The sequence below is a fragment of the Cetorhinus maximus genome, chromosome 11, assembly GCF_964194155.1.
Source record: "Cetorhinus maximus chromosome 11, sCetMax3.hap1.1, whole genome shotgun sequence".
In the NCBI taxonomy this organism is placed as follows: Eukaryota; Metazoa; Chordata; class Chondrichthyes; order Lamniformes; family Cetorhinidae; genus Cetorhinus; species Cetorhinus maximus.
Window position 1 is genome coordinate 124,610,801 of NC_135889.1, and position 18,319 is coordinate 124,629,119.

General features: G+C 41.9%; 1 protein-coding gene across 2 annotated transcripts in view; it reads right to left on the reverse strand.

Moving 5' to 3' along the window:
* map3k2 (mitogen-activated protein kinase kinase kinase 2) overlaps positions 1-18,319 on the reverse strand; it is a 114,308-nt gene that overhangs the window by 55,449 nt on the left and 40,540 nt on the right. For both annotated transcript variants that reach the window (XM_078552733.1, XM_078552734.1), the window contains exons 4-6: positions 15,221-15,261; positions 9,505-9,604; positions 1,372-1,485 (exon numbers count right to left, since the gene is read on the reverse strand). In XM_078552733.1, coding sequence (XP_078408859.1) covers positions 1,372-1,485; positions 9,505-9,604; positions 15,221-15,261 — 255 coding nt within the window. The remainder of the gene's footprint in view (positions 1-1,371; positions 1,486-9,504; positions 9,605-15,220; positions 15,262-18,319) is intronic.

Here is an 18,319-nt window from a genome sequence, read left to right on the forward strand (position 1 = left end):
ATGTCTGTTAGGACTCAGCTAGCTCAGTCAGTCGTGGTGCTCCCAAGCCACTCTTGGTATTGGACGTTGAAGTCCCCCACCCAGAGTACATTCTGCATCCTTGCCACCCTCAGTGCTTTTCTAAGTGATGCACAACATATAGGAGCACAGATTCAACAGCTGAAGGGGGAGCAGTAGTTGGTAATCTGCAGGCGCTTTCCTTGCACATGTTTCACTTGATGCCATGAGACTTCATGGGGTGCAGAGTCAATGTTGAGAATTTCCAGGGCAACTGTAAACCACTGTGCCACCATCTCTGGAGAGGATGGCGGTGGCTGTTTCTGGAGCAATGTCTCTAAGGTATGATTCCATGAGCATGATTATGTCAGACTGTTGCTTGACTAGTCTGTGGGACAGCCCCCAGATCTTAGTAAGGAGGGCTTCGTAGGGTCGACAGGGCTGGGTGTGCCGTTGTCATTTCTGGTTCTTAGGTCTATGCCGAGTGGTCTGTCTGGTTTCATTACTTTTTGACATTCTTGTAGCGGTTTGATACAACTGAGTGCCTTGCTCGGCCATTTCAGAGGGCAGTTAAGGGTCAACCATATTGCTGTGGGTCGAGAGTCACAAGGTGGCCAGGCCAGGTAAGGACAGCAGATTTCCTTCCCTAAAGGGCATTAGTGAACCAGATGGGTTTTTACGACAATAAAGGGCATTAGTGAACCAGATGGGTTTTTACGACAATCGACAATGGTTTTGTGGTCACCATTAGACTAGCTTTTAATTCCAGGTTTATTAATTGAATTTAAATTCCACCAGCTACTCTGGCAGGATTTCAACCAGTGTCCCTGGAGCATGAGCCAAGGCCGCTGGAATCCTAGTCCAGTGACAATACCCCAACGCCACCATCTTGCTTTAATAATCCCCATATCAACAGACAAAATCTTTAAAATGAGATAGTACTTCCTAGCGGAAATTGACTGTAAAGCTCCTTGGGACATTCTGAGGTCATGAAAGGTGGCATATAATATGCATTTTCTTTCTTTTCCAGCAAAACTGCTGCACAGTCAGTCTGCATTCCACTCTCACTGTGTACCTGTAACCCACTCTCTTCCAGATCCACACTCTATACCAGGAATCCAGAGTCCATACCTGGCTAAAATCTAAAAATGCTGGAAATACTCAGCAGGTCTGGCAGCATCTGTGGAGGGAGAAAATGTTAATGTTTCAGGTTGATGTCCTTTTTATCAGTTCCGTCTAAAGTCACCTACCTGAAATTTTAAAAACTCTGCTTCTCCCTCCACAGATGTTGCCTCACCCACTGAGTATTTCCAGCATTTTTAGCTTTTATTTCAGATTTCCAACATCTGCAGCGATTTGTTTTGTGCTCTATACCTGGTTGTTTGATTGAAGCACCAACAGAATTTTCAGGCTCTTCATGTGAACACTGCGATCCAGGAGTTCGATGGCTTTATCCAGATCATCCTGCGTGGTCAGAGGGATCACTAACTGCAAAACAGATGAGGAATGATGAGTGAGCAAGCTGATAAGTAATCCTCGCTTCTCCCAATTACACTGTTTTACCTTCCCATTTCGTCTTTGTAGCCATTTCCCACGTGTGCCTAAACAGTAAACAACACTAGGCTATTCAACTGTATGGGGAATCACATCACAGCCTCATCCTGTCCTCAGGTATCTGCAACGTCACCAAATGGCATTCAGGAATAGGAATCCTGCCTCACCTATTCTTTTCTTTTGTACCCCACCTCTCCTAAATATCTCCTAAGCCCAGGAGCAGAGAGACCCAATCTAATAAGTAGTGTTGCTATGTTCGCAGAGCAGGGGGTTAACTTGGGGATCTTCTGGTCTGCCAGGTTTAGTAACTGTCATGAAGCTATTATTGGATATAATATTATTGGAAAATAATTTTCTTTTAAAGTAGAGGTTTAATCTGTGGGTGTGTCTTAATTGGGTTAAAGCCAGCTAGTCTGGGTGCTTTTTGATGTGTAGTTTTGATATCTAAGAGAGATAGACATTTTTTGAATAGAGCATACAAGCAGTGGGGTAAAACTACCACCTGGCTAGCAGATGCCAAGTAATATGTTTATATTACTAATAAAATTGGTACAATGAAAGGGGTTTTATTGTTAAAAGATGGAGTTCAAAGAGGCTGGTGATACAGTGAGAATTTACATTCAATGAACGGTGCTAGGTATAACTTCAGCAGTGTTGTGTGTGCAGAGGAGAGGCAATGTGAGGTCAACAGCAGTTGTAAGCCTCCAACTATCTCCACAGGAACCAAAGTGAAAAGAACCTAATTTTGAATCATAAGGTGAAAATGCTTTGCCTGGTGTTTGGTTAAGTCTATGGGTTGCTGTTGCCTTAATGGAGATTAGTTTGGGAATTCGTAAAAATTTACGATAGTAGTAATTTGTAGCCACCTGTATATATTTTAATCTGTGTAAATTAATAAATGTTTCATTTAGTTTAATGTAAAACCTCGAAAACTAGTGGTCTGATTCCTGAATTTAGAGTTGGATCTCAAATATAACACTTAAAATTATAGGTTATGACAGTTGTTTAAAGTTTCCCTCTGGGATTTTTAAATAACTCATCTTTAACAACTGCTTGGTCATAACGGTAACACACGTTTTAGAAAACAGGAGAAAGGAAGGGCAACTGAATTGACAAGACTTGAAAATGGAGAAGATGAGGAGAGAATCCTTGGGGTGCAGTTCCACTGAGCAGCGCAAGGAGAGGAGGCTACTAAAGGGAGGATAAAGAGGCACACAGACAGCATAGCGACCTGCCCCTTCAATTGTGTGACTAGAATTGCCAGCTGGAATGAAAGCACCCTCTGCTCTTGGTTTGGGCAATTCAAGGTGCATCTATCATCTATCCAGCTACCTCCCTCCCCCATCGCTGCCAGTTCCATTGAATGGAAACCCATTCAAGGGATCAAGGTGTAAGCTGCTCTGGAATGTGTCCTCCCACAAGATGCAAGCATGAAGCGTGGCTGGAAAGTTGGTGCAGGAGAAAGGGCTTTCCATTCCTGGGACACCGGGACAGGGGAGATGGCACCTGTACAAGCTGGACGGGTTGCACCTGAACATAGCTGGGGCTGAGTTCCTTGCTAGTTTTGCTAGTACTGTTGGGAAGGCTTTAAACTAATTCGGCAAGGTTGTGGGAACCAAGAGAAAATAATAGAGAGGACTACCACGATGCACAAAATGCTGGGAGGGACAGGTAGCACTAGTATAGAGAATAGTAAGTTAATAGGTGAAGTCGGGGTGAGGGAAAAAAAATAAAATCTAAATCAGGGTTACTATGCATATATGTGAATGAACGGAGTTTAGTAATAAGATTGGGGATTTACGGGCGCAGATTGCCATGTGGAAATATGATGTTGTGGCGATAACAGAGACCTGGCTCAAGGAAGGGCAGAACTGGCTGTTACTTATTCCTGGGTACAAGGTGTTCAGAAAAGATAGGAAAGGAAGGAAAGAAGGAGGGGTGGCAATATTGGTTAAGGAAAACATTGCAGTGCTGGAGAAAGAGGATGCTCCAGAGCATTCAAGGACAAAATCAATTTGGTTAGAGCTAAGAAATAAAAAAGTGCAATTACATTGCTCAGTGTAGTCTATAGACCGCCAACTAGTGAGAAAGACGTAGAAGAACAAATCTGCAGGGAAATTGCAGAGAGATGCAAGCATTATAGAGTAGTTATAATGGATGACTTTAATTACCCGAACGTAGGCTGGGACAGTGGCAGTGTAAAGGGCGGAGAGGGGAAAAAATTCCTAGATTATGTTCCAGAAAATTTTCTACAGCAGATCGTGTCCAATCCAACAAGAAAAGAAGCACTGTTGGGCCTGGTTCTTGCAAATGAGCTGGGCCAAGTGGATGAAGTGTCAGTGGGGGAACATTTGGGAGATGGTGATCATTCTATTGTATGTTTTAGGATGATAATAGAAAAGGACAATAGGCAATCCAGGGTAAGAATAATTAACTGGGCGGGAGCTGACTTCAATCGGGCAAGAACGGAGCTGGGCCAGATAGACTGGAATGAAAGATTGGCAGGAAAAACTGTAACTGAACAATGGGCTACCTTCAAAAAAGAATTGGTTCAGGCACAGTCAAGGTATATTCCATCGAAAGGGAAAGGTAGGGCAAACAAATCCAGAGCTCCCTGGATGGAAAAGGGGGTAGAAATTAAGTTAAAGAAGAAAAAGTGAGCTTATGACAGATGTAGAAAATACAACCGAGAGCCACGAGGAATACAAAGATTTAGAGGGGAGGTGAAAAAGCATATTAGAGAAGCGAAGAGGGATTATAGGAAAAGACTGGCAGCCAACATAAAGGGGAATCCCAAAGTCTTCTATAGGCATATAAATAGTAAAAAGGTGGTAAAAGGAGGCGTAGGGCCAATAAGGGACCTAAAAGGGAATTTACACATGGACGGAGGGGCCATGGCTGAGCTTTGCATCCGCCTTTACCAAGGAAGTAGATGGTACCCAGGCCATGGTGACATTCGAGGAAACTCTGTCACTAGAAGGGTTCAAAATCGATAAGAAGGGAGTGTTCAACAGACTGTCGGTACTTAAAGTTGACAAAGCACCAGGGCCAGGCAAGATGCATCCAAGGATATTGAAGGAAGTGAGAGTAGAAATTGCAGGAGCATTCTCCATAATTTTTCAGTCTTCCCTGGACTCAGGGGAGGAGCCCAAGGACTGGAGAATTGCAAACATTATGCTCTTGTTCAAAAAATGTTGTAAGGATAAGCCCAGCAATTACAGACCAGTCAGTTTAACTTCAGTGGTGGGCAAGATTCCAGAAACAATTATTCGGGATAGAATTAGTAGTCACATGGAAAAATATGTGTTGATAAGGAAGAGCCAGCATGGGTTTCTAAAGGGGAAATGGTGTTTAACTAACTTGGAGCTTTTTGAAGAGGTAACAGAAAACGTCGATGAGGGTAATGCTGTTGATGTGGTGTACATGGACTTTCAAAAGGCATTTGATGCTGTAACACACAACAGACTTGAGAGAAAAGTTATTGCTCATAGAATAAAAGGGACAGTAGCAACGTGGATACAAAATTGGCTGAAAAATAGGAAGCAGAGAGTAATGGTCAATGGGTATTTTTCAGGCTGGCGGAAGGTTTGTAGTGGTGTTCCCCAGGGGTTGGTGCTGGGGCCCTTGCTTTTCCGGATATATATTAATGATCTAAATCTTGGTGTGCAGGGGACAATTGCAAAGTCTGCGGATGATACAAAGCTTGGGAGTGTTGTAAACTGCAAAGAGGACAGTGTAGAACTTCAAAAGGACATAGACAAGTTGGTAGAGTGGGCAGACAGGTGTCAGATGAAGTTCAATGCAGAGAAGTGTGAGGTGATGCATTTTGGTAGGAAGAACATAGACAGACAATAAGGAGTGCAGGAGCAGAAATACCTGGGCGTATATGTGCATAGATCGTTGAAGGTGGCAGGACAGGTGGAGAGCAGTTAATAAAGAATATAGTAGCCAGGGCTTTAATAATAGGGGCATTGAGTATAAGAGCAAGGAGGTTATGCTGAATTTATACAAGGCATTCGTTAGACCTCAACTGGAGTATTGTACACAATTCTGGATGCCACATTATTGGAAGGATGTGAACACATTGGAGAGTGCACAGAAGATGTCCACAAGAATGGCTCCAGAGATGAGAAACTTCGGTTAAGAAGATAGATTGGAGAGGTTGGGATTGTTCTCTTTGGAGAGAAGGCGGCTAAGATGAGATTTGATAAAGATGTTCAAAATCATGAGGGATCTGGACAGAGTAGATAGTCAGGAGTTGTTCCCACTTGTAAAAGGATCAAGAACAAGTGGGCACAGATTTAAAGTGATTTGCGAAAGAAGCAAATCTGACATGAGAAAAAGCTTTTGCAAACAACAAGTGGTTCAGGTCTGGAATGCACTGACTGGAAGTGTGGTAAAGGCACAGACAAAGGTGTCCTGCCTTGAATTGGAACATGGGTGAAATACAAGAAACATCAAAAGCCCATGTAGCTTTGAAAGTTAACCCTGTGTAAGCCATATTCTAGTCCAAAGTAATAATATAAATTGAACTAAATCACATATTGAGGAAGTAGCCAACAAAAAGGGAACAAGTTACTGGAAGCAAGAATTCTAGAGGGAGCTGTATAGTGAATAGAACAGAACATTTGTACAGAGTTAACTTGAGGTTGAAAGATGAAACTTACACAGTCAGCTCAATGTTTGGCTGCAGGGTAAACAAGGCACAGGGCTGGTTTGCAGGAGAAGAAACTACAATTTATTGTTCTCACTAGAGCGACGGAGATTGAGGGGCGACTTGATAGAAGTTTACAAAATTATGAGTGGCATGGACAGAGTAGATAGTCAGAAGCTTTTTCCCAGGGTGGAAGAGTCAATTACTAGGGGACATAGATTTAAGGTGAGAGGAGAAAACTATAAAGGTGATGTGCGGGGCAAATTTTTTACGCAGAGGGTAGTGAGTGTCTGGAATTCACTGCCAGAGGAGGTGGTGGAAGCAGGTACGAAAGTGGTGTTTAAGAGGCAGCTTGACAAATAGGATGGGAATAGAGGGATACGGACTCCGGAAGTGCAAAACGTTTTAGTTAACGGGCAATATGATCGGCGCAGGCTTGGAGGGCCGAAGGGCCTGTTCCTGTGCTGTACTTTTCTTTGTTCTTTGTTCTTAATTCAAGGAAGGTTGTATTATTACTATACAAAGTTCTAGTCAGACCCCATCTGAAGTGTTGTGTGAACTTCTTACAAGAATCATAGGAAGGATAGATTTCCCATTATAGATATATTATTGCAGTTACACATCAAGGAAGAGCAGATGTCTTTAATTACTTCTTTGGGTTGATAAATGTAAATGAAGGAGTTAGAATTTAATGCACAAGTGGAAATAGCAATGATAAATTGAAATTACCCTTGAAGAGTTGATAAGATAGTAAGAAGCAACAATGCGCCTGGTTCTGCATGCCTCCATTTTAAAGGAACTGGCAATGGAAATCTCAAAACCTGGTCGATGTTAAAGGGAAATAAGTTGGCTGAATGTGCCAATGGACTGAAGCAAGACAAATGTGAAGCCAAATTATTTCTGAAATAGACCAGCGAGTGTGTAAAATAATAGAAAGCATTCTAAAAGAGTAAACAGAAGAACATTGGTTTCACAGGCGGCACACTTGCTGACAAATTTTCTGCAGTTCCTCAAGAACCAAAGAGTTTGCTGGCAAAGAGATTGTGACAGATCAAAAATACGTTGGCTTTAGCCAAGTCTGAAATTACCATAAGGATTAGTTTAAATAAAAACACAAAATGCTGGAAAAACTCAGGTCTGGCAGCATCTGTGGGGAGAGAAACAGAGTTAACGTTTCGACTCCATATGACTCTTCTTCAAAGCTAAAGAGTAGTAGAAATGTGATGGATTTTATACTGTTCACGGTCTGAAGTTGATGAACTCAATGTTAAGTCTGGAAGGCTGCAAAGTGCCTAATGGGAAGATGAGGTACAGTTCCTCCAGTTTGCATTGGGCTTCACTGGAATATTGCAGCAGGCCAAGAATTAGTTTACAAGACAGAAAGCCACAGAATGGGGGAAACTTTCCAAGTGGATAAGTAACTGGTTGAGTCATGGGCTAACATGAGTTAGTTTCTAAGGGAACAGCATGAATGTTAATAGGTGGTTGCACAGGAATAGGAGGTCTTTAAGTACCTGAGCCCATTATAAAGGAACAGGGGAGAACATTCAAACCCCACACCCCCGGACCTCCAAAGTCCCCACCACCAATCCCATTATGCAGAAAGAGGAGACCATTTGGCATCCCCCAACCCACCACCACCCCCCGACCCCCACCACCACCAGCACCTCCCCTGCTACACAGGAACAGAAGAATGTCATTCACCCCCTTGATCCTGCTGCACAGGAGCAAGAGGAGGACATTCAGCCCCTCAAGCCTGTTACATAGGAACAGGATAAGCATGCAGCTGACAAGCCTGTTATATAAAAACAGCAGTCGGCCATTCAATACATCGAACTTGTTCCACCATTCAACTGGATCACAGCTGATTTGCATCTCACCTCCATTTACCTGACTTTGCACCATACCCCTTGATGCCCTTATCCGTCTAAAATAAATCTTAGTGCTGACTGTTTCAATTGACAATCAAGAAAATTCCAGATTTCCACTAAGCTGTGTGTGAAAAAGTGTTTCCTAAAACAGACTAGCACTAATTTTACCATTACCCTTTGTTCTGGATTCTCCACCAGATGAAATACTTTCTCTGCAGCTAATCGATAAAATTCCATAATAATTTTAATCACATTGATTACATCACCCCTCAATCTGCTATTATGTCTGCTTCACCTCATCTGCTGCTGAAGCCCTCATCCATACCTCTGTTACCTCAAGACTTAAATATTCCAATGTGCTCCCTGGTCAATTTCCCATCTTCCAACACTCCAGATACTTAAACTCAGCCAAAGCTCTGCTGCCCATATCCTAACTCTTGCCAAGCCCCATTTACCCATCTCCCCCATGCTCACGGACTTACATTGGTTCCCAAGCAGGTAACGTCTTGATTTTAAAATTCTCAAACTTGCTTTCAAATCCCTCCATGACCTTCTCCCTCCCTAGCTCTGTGATTTCCTCAAGACCTACAAAGCACCACCTCCCACCCCACATCCCCCGGAGATATGCATGTCCCTCGCTCATTCCTGAACTCCAGCACTGCACCACTGACAGTCGTGCCTTTGGTTGCCTAGGCCCCAGGCTCCGGAATATCCTTCCTAAACCTCTCTGCCTTGCTTTCCTCCTTTAAGAAACTCCTTAAACCTCTCGCTTTGACCAAACTTTTGGTCATCTGCTTTAATATCTCTTTATGTGATTCTGTATCGGTTTTTGTATAAGCACTTTGAGACATTTTACTATGTTAAAGATTCTGTATAAGTACAAATTGCTGTTCTATATCAATAATTATATGGACCAGTTATTCTACTCCCCATGAGCAGTCAGTCAGATAGAGCTGGGTGTCCAGCGTCCACACAGCCAAGTTCTGTGACAAATCTGCAATGCCAATTCTGACATCAGATATTATTTTGGTGATTACAAACATCACGCCAAGATTAAAACACGGCTAATCAGCTAATGTTTGTTGTCTTCTAACACTACATCTTACAGTTTTAAGTTGTGAAACACAAGAATCAAAATCGAGTACGTCATAACATATATAACGACAGAAACTTACACTTACATATGTCTTTAACATAGTAAAATGTCCCAGGGGACGACACAGGAGACGTTACTGTAGAAATTACCTATTCATTGCAAAAATACTCATTTGGATCTTTTCACACTAGCAAAGGGTTTCCCACACTGTAATTTTTGGTGAACTATCTCAACAGTTTCATTTCCAGCCCCCATCTTTCCATTCCCAAGCATCCTATTTACTTACTAATTCAATTAGGGAAAAAGACAAGAAAATAAATGAATGGCTGTACCTCATTATTGGTGTAGTGCAGGCTCATCAGTTGACCAAAGGCAACCTTGGCTTTAGTGGCAATATCTTCGAGAAGGACTGGCCTGGGAAACTGAAGGATTCTGAATGGGGAGTGAGAAGAGAGGTTAGTCAATGCGTTTCTGCAACTAGCTGCGCTCCTGGGACAGCTGAACCATCAGAGCACCTGCGGCGCTCTCCATACTGCACAGCTGTGCCGACAACAGTAGATTTAATTAACTCCATTTCCCAAAGAGGATTTTATCTTGAAAGTCAGCAGCTCGTTTGCTTTTCAAAACTGATCAGGGCTTTCAAACAGAAAATGCTTCAGAAGTAATTACCCTTAGGAGAATTCCAGGCTCCTGTTGCCCTATCCAAAAGTACTGATGAAGCAATCCCGAATTAAAACATTTTCTTAACCTTGCATTTTATGTTCTAGATGAAGGATGTTAGTAATGTGAAATTCTCCATAATTCTCCATATCGATTAGGAAAATTCTGCTAAGAACAGAACAATGTTTTCTGACTATAAGGATTTCACACCAAACATAGGTTCTACAACATATTGCTCTAAGAAACAATCCCTGATGCACTCAGCAAATTTGTCTTCCACGTTACCCCTGCCAATCTGATTTGTCCAGTCAATATGCAGATTAAAATCACCCATGACAATTGTAGCGCCCTTCTAACATGTCTCCATTATTTCCCGATTTATACTTTGGCCTACAGTGAGGCAACTCTTCAGGGGCCTATAGACGACTCCCACCCACAACTTCTACCCATGGCTATTCCTTACTTACACCCAAACTGCTTCCACATCACGATCGATTGCACCTATATCGCTACTCACCACCGCACTGATACCTTCCTTTATTAACAAAGCTACCCCACCTCCTTTTCCTTTTTGTCTACTTTTACGGAACACCAAGAATCCTTGAATATCGAGTTCCCAGTCTTGATCACCCTGCAACCCCATCTCTGTAATAGCTATCAAGTCATATTCATTTATTTCTATTTGTGCCGTCAACTCATCTATTTTGTGACAAATGCTGCGTGCATTCAGATAAAAAGAGACTTAAGCTTTTACTTTTTACCATTATTACTCATTCTGGTTCTAATTTCTGTTGCACTCTTCTGCTTATATTTTCTGCCTCTTCCTGTCACACTTTGATTATCGCTCGCCTCTTCATTACCCTGCACCTCTGCTCTCTCGTTTCTTTTTGATTTTTTAAACTTCCCCACTAAGGCAGCATACTTCTGTTCTATTAGTTCCAAACTGAACTCAAGACCCACTCCGAAATGGAGGTCAGTACCCAACCCAATGCACAATCTGACCCTGCAAATATACAGTTTAAGTAGTTCTTTACAGCAACAGCCAGCTTACACTTCACCAATACATTCACTTTTCACAGCCTGCACTAAACCAGTATCTCACGTTTTTCCTTAGAGGGGGTACAACGAAGGTTCATTAGATTGATTCCTAGGATGTGAGGGCTGTCCCAAGAGGAGAGACTGAGTACAATAGACCTATATCCTCTGGGGTTTAGAAGAATGACAAGTGATCTCATTAAAATGTATAAAATCTTCTCGGGCTTGGCAGGGTAGATGCTGAGAGGCTATTTCCCCAGGCTGGAGGACCTAGAACATGGAGTCATCGTCTCAGGATAAGCGATCACCTAACATATGTAAAAATATTTCTTCACACAGAAAATTGTGGATGCTCAATCGCTGAGTATATTCAAGATTGAGTTCAATCAGTTATAGATTCTAAGGGAATTAAGGGATTATGGGGATAGTGTAGGGAGATGAGGTGAGATACAACATCAGCTATAACCTTACCGAATGGCAGAGAGGAATTCCACACCTGCTTCTTAAGTTTTTATTGTGTTGTTCTCCCGGGCTGCCCCTAGCTCTGGATCTGGTTTCTCTGTTCATCTTTCAGCCAATCACTGTTTTCTCCCCCTGAATATTTCCATGTCTTTATGCTGCAATCTCCTTTACTCAGAGCTCCTCTATTTCTCAATCTGTCCCTCAATCCATCTGTTCCTGATGTCCCACAATCTACCTTCTGCTCAGCTAAGGTTCTCTATCCCTTGGATCTCTGGCTAATGATCTCTCTTTGCCTATTTTCCCAGTATCTGTCTTTGTCTTTTGTGCTCCTCCTCTCCCATCACCTTACATCTCATCGACCATTGAATCTTTATAATAGCACAGGCCATGAAAGCAAGTGAGGCTATCAGGCAATAGTGTAATATATTCAACGGATCCTGTCTATTCTTCTTTAGGCAAAAAGGCCAGAACTGCACACAGTGCTTCAGGTGTGGTCTCACCAAAGGTCCATACAATTGCAGCAAGACTTCCTTACTCTTATATTCCAACCCTCCTGCAATAAAGGCTAGAATACCATTTGATTTCTTCATTGCTTGCTGTACCTGCATGTTTTGTGACTTGTGTGCAAGTGAGAGAGAAAGAGCAGTCAGGGTAGATGCAGAGTGTAGACTTAGAGAGATACCAGGGAAGTAAAGGCAAACATTCAGACGATATGGAGGCACACAGACATGGTGGTCACATGGAGAGAAACCAGGCCAGAAGGACACAGAAATCTTATGGGCATAGATTCAAACATTAGTCACAAACAGAAGAAGAGGAAGACAAGGATCAGTGAGATTTACTGCAACAACAAAAACATTTCCAAGAGAAAACACATCATCAAAGAAGAAAATGACACTGACAGAGCTCTCAGCAACACAAACATTAGGTGAGTAGAGGTTCCTGTAATCTTCATGTTACATATTAAAAGTGGAGGTGAGGTGATGTTTTGTGACCATACATCAAGATCTTAATAGAAATCAATTATCAAGGCCACATTCATGTCTACCACTATGCTTTTAATAAATAATAGGCAAAAAAAAGTTTTAAAGTAATTGGCATTACTAAAGATGTTAACTAAATTGTTGATGGTATCCATCCATCTCGGGAGACGATGAACTGTGCTCAGTGCGTATGTCGGTTCTGGATTGAACATCGTCTGTTGTAAGCTGTAGAGGCTGACTCTTCCACAGCTGGCACAGATTAATATTGTTAACCCAAAGCTGGCTGATATCTTTTCCTTCCGGCAGGTTCTCTTTACCACCATATGGTCAATTCTCTTGTTATCTGCTTTTTCCATGAGCTTCCTGACTGCTTGCCTCCAGGCGCTCCAGTCAGGAGTAAGGATCTTCCATCCATCAACTCCGACCCCGGTCAACTTGAGCTCTCGCTTGCAGACGTGGGCAACCTGTTGGTCTCATGCCAATAGTAAGCTCACCATACAGCATGTCTTTGGGGATGTAGCCGTCACCCATACAGCTCAAAAGGCTCACCGCTGATTTAAGAGAGTAAACATGCTGGGGATCCCTGTACACTGTGTACTTCCATATTCGGCACACTGTCTTGCAAAAAGATGCCCAATATTCGTCTGAGGCAATGGAAGTGGAAGCTATCCAGCTGCTTTTCTTGGCTTGCGTAAGTAGTCCATGCTTTGCTAATGCAAAGAAGGTTTCTGAGAACACAAGCCTGGTACACACAGAGCTTTGTATTTTCGGTTAGTTTGCTGTTGGTCCACACTCGACTTCTCAACTTTGACATGACAGCTGCGGCCTTGACAATCCTGGCACTGATTTCGGCATCAGGGGACAGGTTGCCAGTTATTGTCGATCCAAGGTATGTGAAGCTGTCGACGACTTCCAGAGCGAGGTTGTCAATGTTGATCGAAGGTGCTGTCTCTATGTCCTGGCCCATAACTTTGGTCTTCCTGATGCTGACTGGCAGTCCAAGCTCCTTGCAGACCTGGAAGAACCAATCTACAAGCTGTTGCAAGTGAACTTCAGTACTGTTATGATATGGCAGGTGGTATTTGCCAGGCTGACCAAATCCCAAAGGGAAACTTGGGCAGGCTATCACAAGTCAGTTGTAATTTGTATTTATTATGAGAGGTATATGTACTGAAATCACGTAAAGATTCCACTACCACTTTGAGATTTTAAATATTAAATTAAAACATTTATTAAAAGAAAAGAAAACTTAAACGCACAAGATTACAGTTATACAGTTAAATTTAGTCTTATAACATTTGCCAAAAGATTTCTACTTTGCTAGACTCACAAATAAACACCCTTTTCCAAGCAATATAGATTCTTAATCTATAGAAGTATTAGACCAGTAATATTACCATAAAGCACCCACTGCCGTTATAAGGGAGGTATTTCACGAGCGCTTCTCTCCCTCTCACTCGACAATGGAAATCCAAGGCTTGTAACAAAACCTTGCTTTCTGGGGCAACCAAACACTTTTCTGGGGTAGCTAGAAGCTGCTTCCTTCACAGGACTGTGCTCGCACAGCACTCTCTTCAAGATCACATGGCCACACACACACCTCATACAGCTTTCAATCTTTCCTTAAATACATTCCTTCCCCTTTCATCTTTACCCATTGTTCTTAATTGACTTTTGGAAATTACCTTTCCCAGAATCCAAAAATCTTTCATGTTGTCTGTAGGGCCACCACTTTCAGGAAAAACAAACTTAATAACTTAATGTTATATTGACTTGTATCCCATCTTAGCTTGTCCATTTCCACTTCAAAAATGCCTGCTTTACACCTAACCTTTCGATGATTTAAACCTTGCAGACTGTCTTCAATCTAAGTCGTCACATGCAAATCCAAACATACGTCAAGCCTGCTTCATAGTATCCCACAGTAATATTGGAAAAAATGATATTTTCTTTACAGTATGGGATGACAGTGCAGCATCATCAGCAAACAGTAACTCACGAACCAGGACTTTGGTATTAAACAAAAAGTGTTAACCAAATCGGGACCTGATTTTTTTTTTTAAAAAGTGCAACATCCTCAAAGAATTGAGTTCAGGATATGCAATGGTCTTGAATTTAAAAAAAAATAAACAGACTTTGCATTTAAACACTAGAAAATTGAGGGATTGGTATTATGAAAAGAAGTCTAATTTTCATTCAGACACAAAATAAAATCAAAGACTTGCAAATTGAAGAAAACACTGACTTTGATATTAAAACATTAGCCTCTCTGGAGAGAAAATAAATCCTATTTTTAAAATAATAAAGCAAAGCCCCCATCCAATGAAACACTCTGGCTGACCCCTCCCCTCACCCCAATATCGGTACTCTGGTTATAAATTCCCCCGCCCCCACTACACCATTTTTAGACTCTCCCTAACAAATGAATTTTCCTCAGCTAATCCCCAAATCCCTTTATTTCCTTTCTATCACCTCTGTTCACATCTCCTCTTCGCTCTCCATTCCCCGCCATCCCTCACCTTGCCACTTCCTCCTCCTCGGCATCCCTGACCCATCTTTCCTCCTCTTGCCCCACCTTGGTCCAATTATTTCTGCCCACATCACTTCCTCTCACGCTGCTTGACTCAAAGATAGCTACCTGGCTTCGGTGATTCAGATACCACATGAGGAGACAGCAACAAGTTTATCCCAGTTTTGAAACAGAAAGTTCAGCATCTGCAGCAATTAATATATGCTACTTCGTTGATTCTTGCAGTACAGGCTTATGACGAAACTTATGAATGGGGCTTGGATGTTCAGCAAGCAGGTTACAACAGCCAGTGTAACTCATTTATAACACAGAATTGAAGTTCGTCTAATGGGCCAGTGCAACTCCCATTAATATGGAGAATAAGAGATAATGTCTCACCTCTTCTCACCACGGTATTCAAACTTGACTCGAACATCATTCTGGAATTGAAGAAATACAGAAAATCAATCATTTTTGTACAGAATCAAACAAGGCATGCCAGATACAAAAGCATTATGAATATGGAAAAGGAAGAAAAGATTCAGGGCCAACAACCCAGTGCTTTTTTCACAGGTCAACCTCCACTTTCTTCTCACTCTATCCTGCAAACCCTTGCAGCCCCCAAAACATATCTAGATTGTCCTTTGAACCAACTTACACTCATTAGGTGGAAGCAGACAATTACAGGAATATTAACACATTAAGTGAATGGCATATGGATTTTAATGTAGTAAATGTAAGGTTAATAAAAAGAATAGAACAAGGGACTTTCTAAACGGTCAGAAGCTCCAAGGAGACTTGGGCATTGAAGTACATAGATCATTAGAATGTCATGAACTGGTACAACTAACCAAAAAAGCTAATGCAATGCTGGGTCTATCTAGGGAACTAGAATACAAGAGGGTAGAAAGTCATGCTTCAGCTACACAAAGCCCTGGGTCAGGCCATAACAGGAATACCAGGAGTGGTTCTGGGCACCACACCTTAGGATGGATATATTGGCCTTGGAGGAAGTGCAATGTAGATTTACTAGAATACTACTTGGGACTACAAGGGTTAAATTATGAAGAGATTATTCAAAACAGGATTGCATTCCCTGAAATTTAAAAGGTCAAGGGACAATTTGATCAAAGTTTTCAAGATATTAAAGAAAACTGATGGGTTGGAAAAAGAGAAACTATTTCTGCTGGTTGGGGAGTCTAGGGCTAGATGGCACAGTCTATAAACTAGAGTCAGACCTTTCAGGAGGGAAGTTAGGAAACACTTCTGCAGGAAAAAAGGGTGGCAGAATGGTATACAAAACAGAAGGTAGTCACTCGACCCATCTTGTCCATGCCAGCTCTTTACAAGAGTAACACAGCTGGACACACTCCCCTGCCATTTCCCTGTAACACTGCAATTTTCTTTCCCTCCAGGCACTCATCCAATTCCCTTTTGAAATCTAAGGTTGAATGTGCTCCAATACACTTGCAGGCAGTGCATTCCTGATTCTAAACGCTTGGTACATAAAATAGTTTTTCCTCATGTCATTGTTCATTCTTTTGCCAATCACCTAAATCGGTGTCATCAGGTTCTCAAGCCTTCCACCAAAGGGAAAAGTTTTTCCGTCTCTACTCGTCAAGGCCCCTCCTGATTTTCAAATCTCCTCTTAATCTTCTCTTCTCCAAGGAGAACAGCAGCAGCTTTGTCCAATCTATTCTCTTAACTGAAGTCTCATGCCTGGAACCATCCTCGTAAATCTTTTCTGCAACCTTTCTAAAGCCTTCATGTTCCACCTAAAGTGTGGTGCCCAGAATTGGACACAGTACTCAAGGCTTTACCAGTTTTATGAAATTTGGAAGTTCCTTGGGATATTTTGCGAAGTCAAAGGCACTATATAAATGCCAGTTGTTTGTTGTTGGGCCATTCAGAAGAACCCAGCATGGTTGAGGCACATTGTCATTGCAGGTGTTACAATCCCCCCAGAGACAATAACTTTTAAAAGAAAGGAATCCCCATCGTGCCAACAGGAGGAAAATCGATGGGCAAGGTTTCACTTTTAAAAACTTTAACTAAAACCAATTAAATTCAACTTAATTCAACCATTAATTAACAGGCGAAGGATATTTCAAATAAAAAGATAAGTTTCACTTTAAATAGTCAATACAAATAGTTACATGCACTCACATTACTACATAAATTGTGACACTACATGCAATCTCTCAGTCTTTCCAACTCAGCCTCCGCTATGTTTTTATGCTTTCACGGGATGTGGGCGTCACTGGCAAGGCCAGCATTTGTTGCCCGTCCCTAATTGCCCTTGAGCTGAGTGGCTTGTTAGACCATTTCAGAGGCCAGTTAAGAGTTGACCACATTGCAGTGGATTATGTCGTCATAATCAGGAAACCTATTAACACTTTCAGAATACTCCACAGTTCATTTTGGTCTTAAAAGGGATACTGCACAAAAAAGAAAATACAGGCTTTTCAAGAGTCACATGTAGGCCAAACTAGGTAAGGACTCTCACTTCCCAGTCAATCATTTCGGCCCTTGAGTCGTATTCACCAGCAGCTGTTATCCATTTAAAGTCCCTGGGCACAGTTAACACCAACAAGGCAAGTGTCTACGAACCCTCTCATTTGGGTCACGACAGCCTTGATGCACAGTATCGCTAAAGAGTTCCTTCTCTAAGCCCTTTTAGCTGTCTGGTTGGCTCTGGCAACACAAATAACAGCAGTGGGTCTTCTCCAATCCACAATCGCCTGTTCTTCCTGTCTTCAGCTCTATGTCCTTTACAACTACATAACACACAATGAGATTAATGCAGAGATTGTATCAAAGACCTGCTTGAACACCAGGATCTGTTTTGAACTGCTAAAGAGAAACCTGATCCACCCATGGAGAGCCTGGCTTGCTTCCACTCACATCTATTCTATGTGTTCTGAACTGCCTGCCACCAGCCAGGCTGGAACCCCACCACTACAATTAGCTTTCTATTTGCCTTTTTGCTCTTAGCCTTTGATCCCCATGGTAACCTCATGTCATATGGGTATTTCTTGGAACTTAGTGATGTCATAATCAGGAAACCAATTAACGCTCTTTCAGAATGCTCCATAGTTCACTTGTGTTTTAAAGGGGGCATTGCACAAAGAAGAAAATACAAGATTTTCCAAAAGCAGAGAAAGACTTGATCCATACAATGTTAATTTGCTTTATAGGCCTTTCTGTGCACAATCTAGACACTGGTTGCCAAGTGTGGAAGTGTGATCTATTCCCCAGCAATTTCGTCCCTCACTTTGATCAGCACAAAAAAAACTATATAGTCAATTTAATCACTAGTTTGTTCTTTACTACATTTCCATGAAGTTTGAACCCCGATGAAACCTACCCTCCATCATCTATTTTCAGTTCTGATTTGTATTGGCATAAGGTTGACCAGTTACGATTGCATTGTTTGGAATACACATTCTGCCAAATGTGGAGAAAATGCACGCTTTTATAGCTTAGGGTATCAGTAAA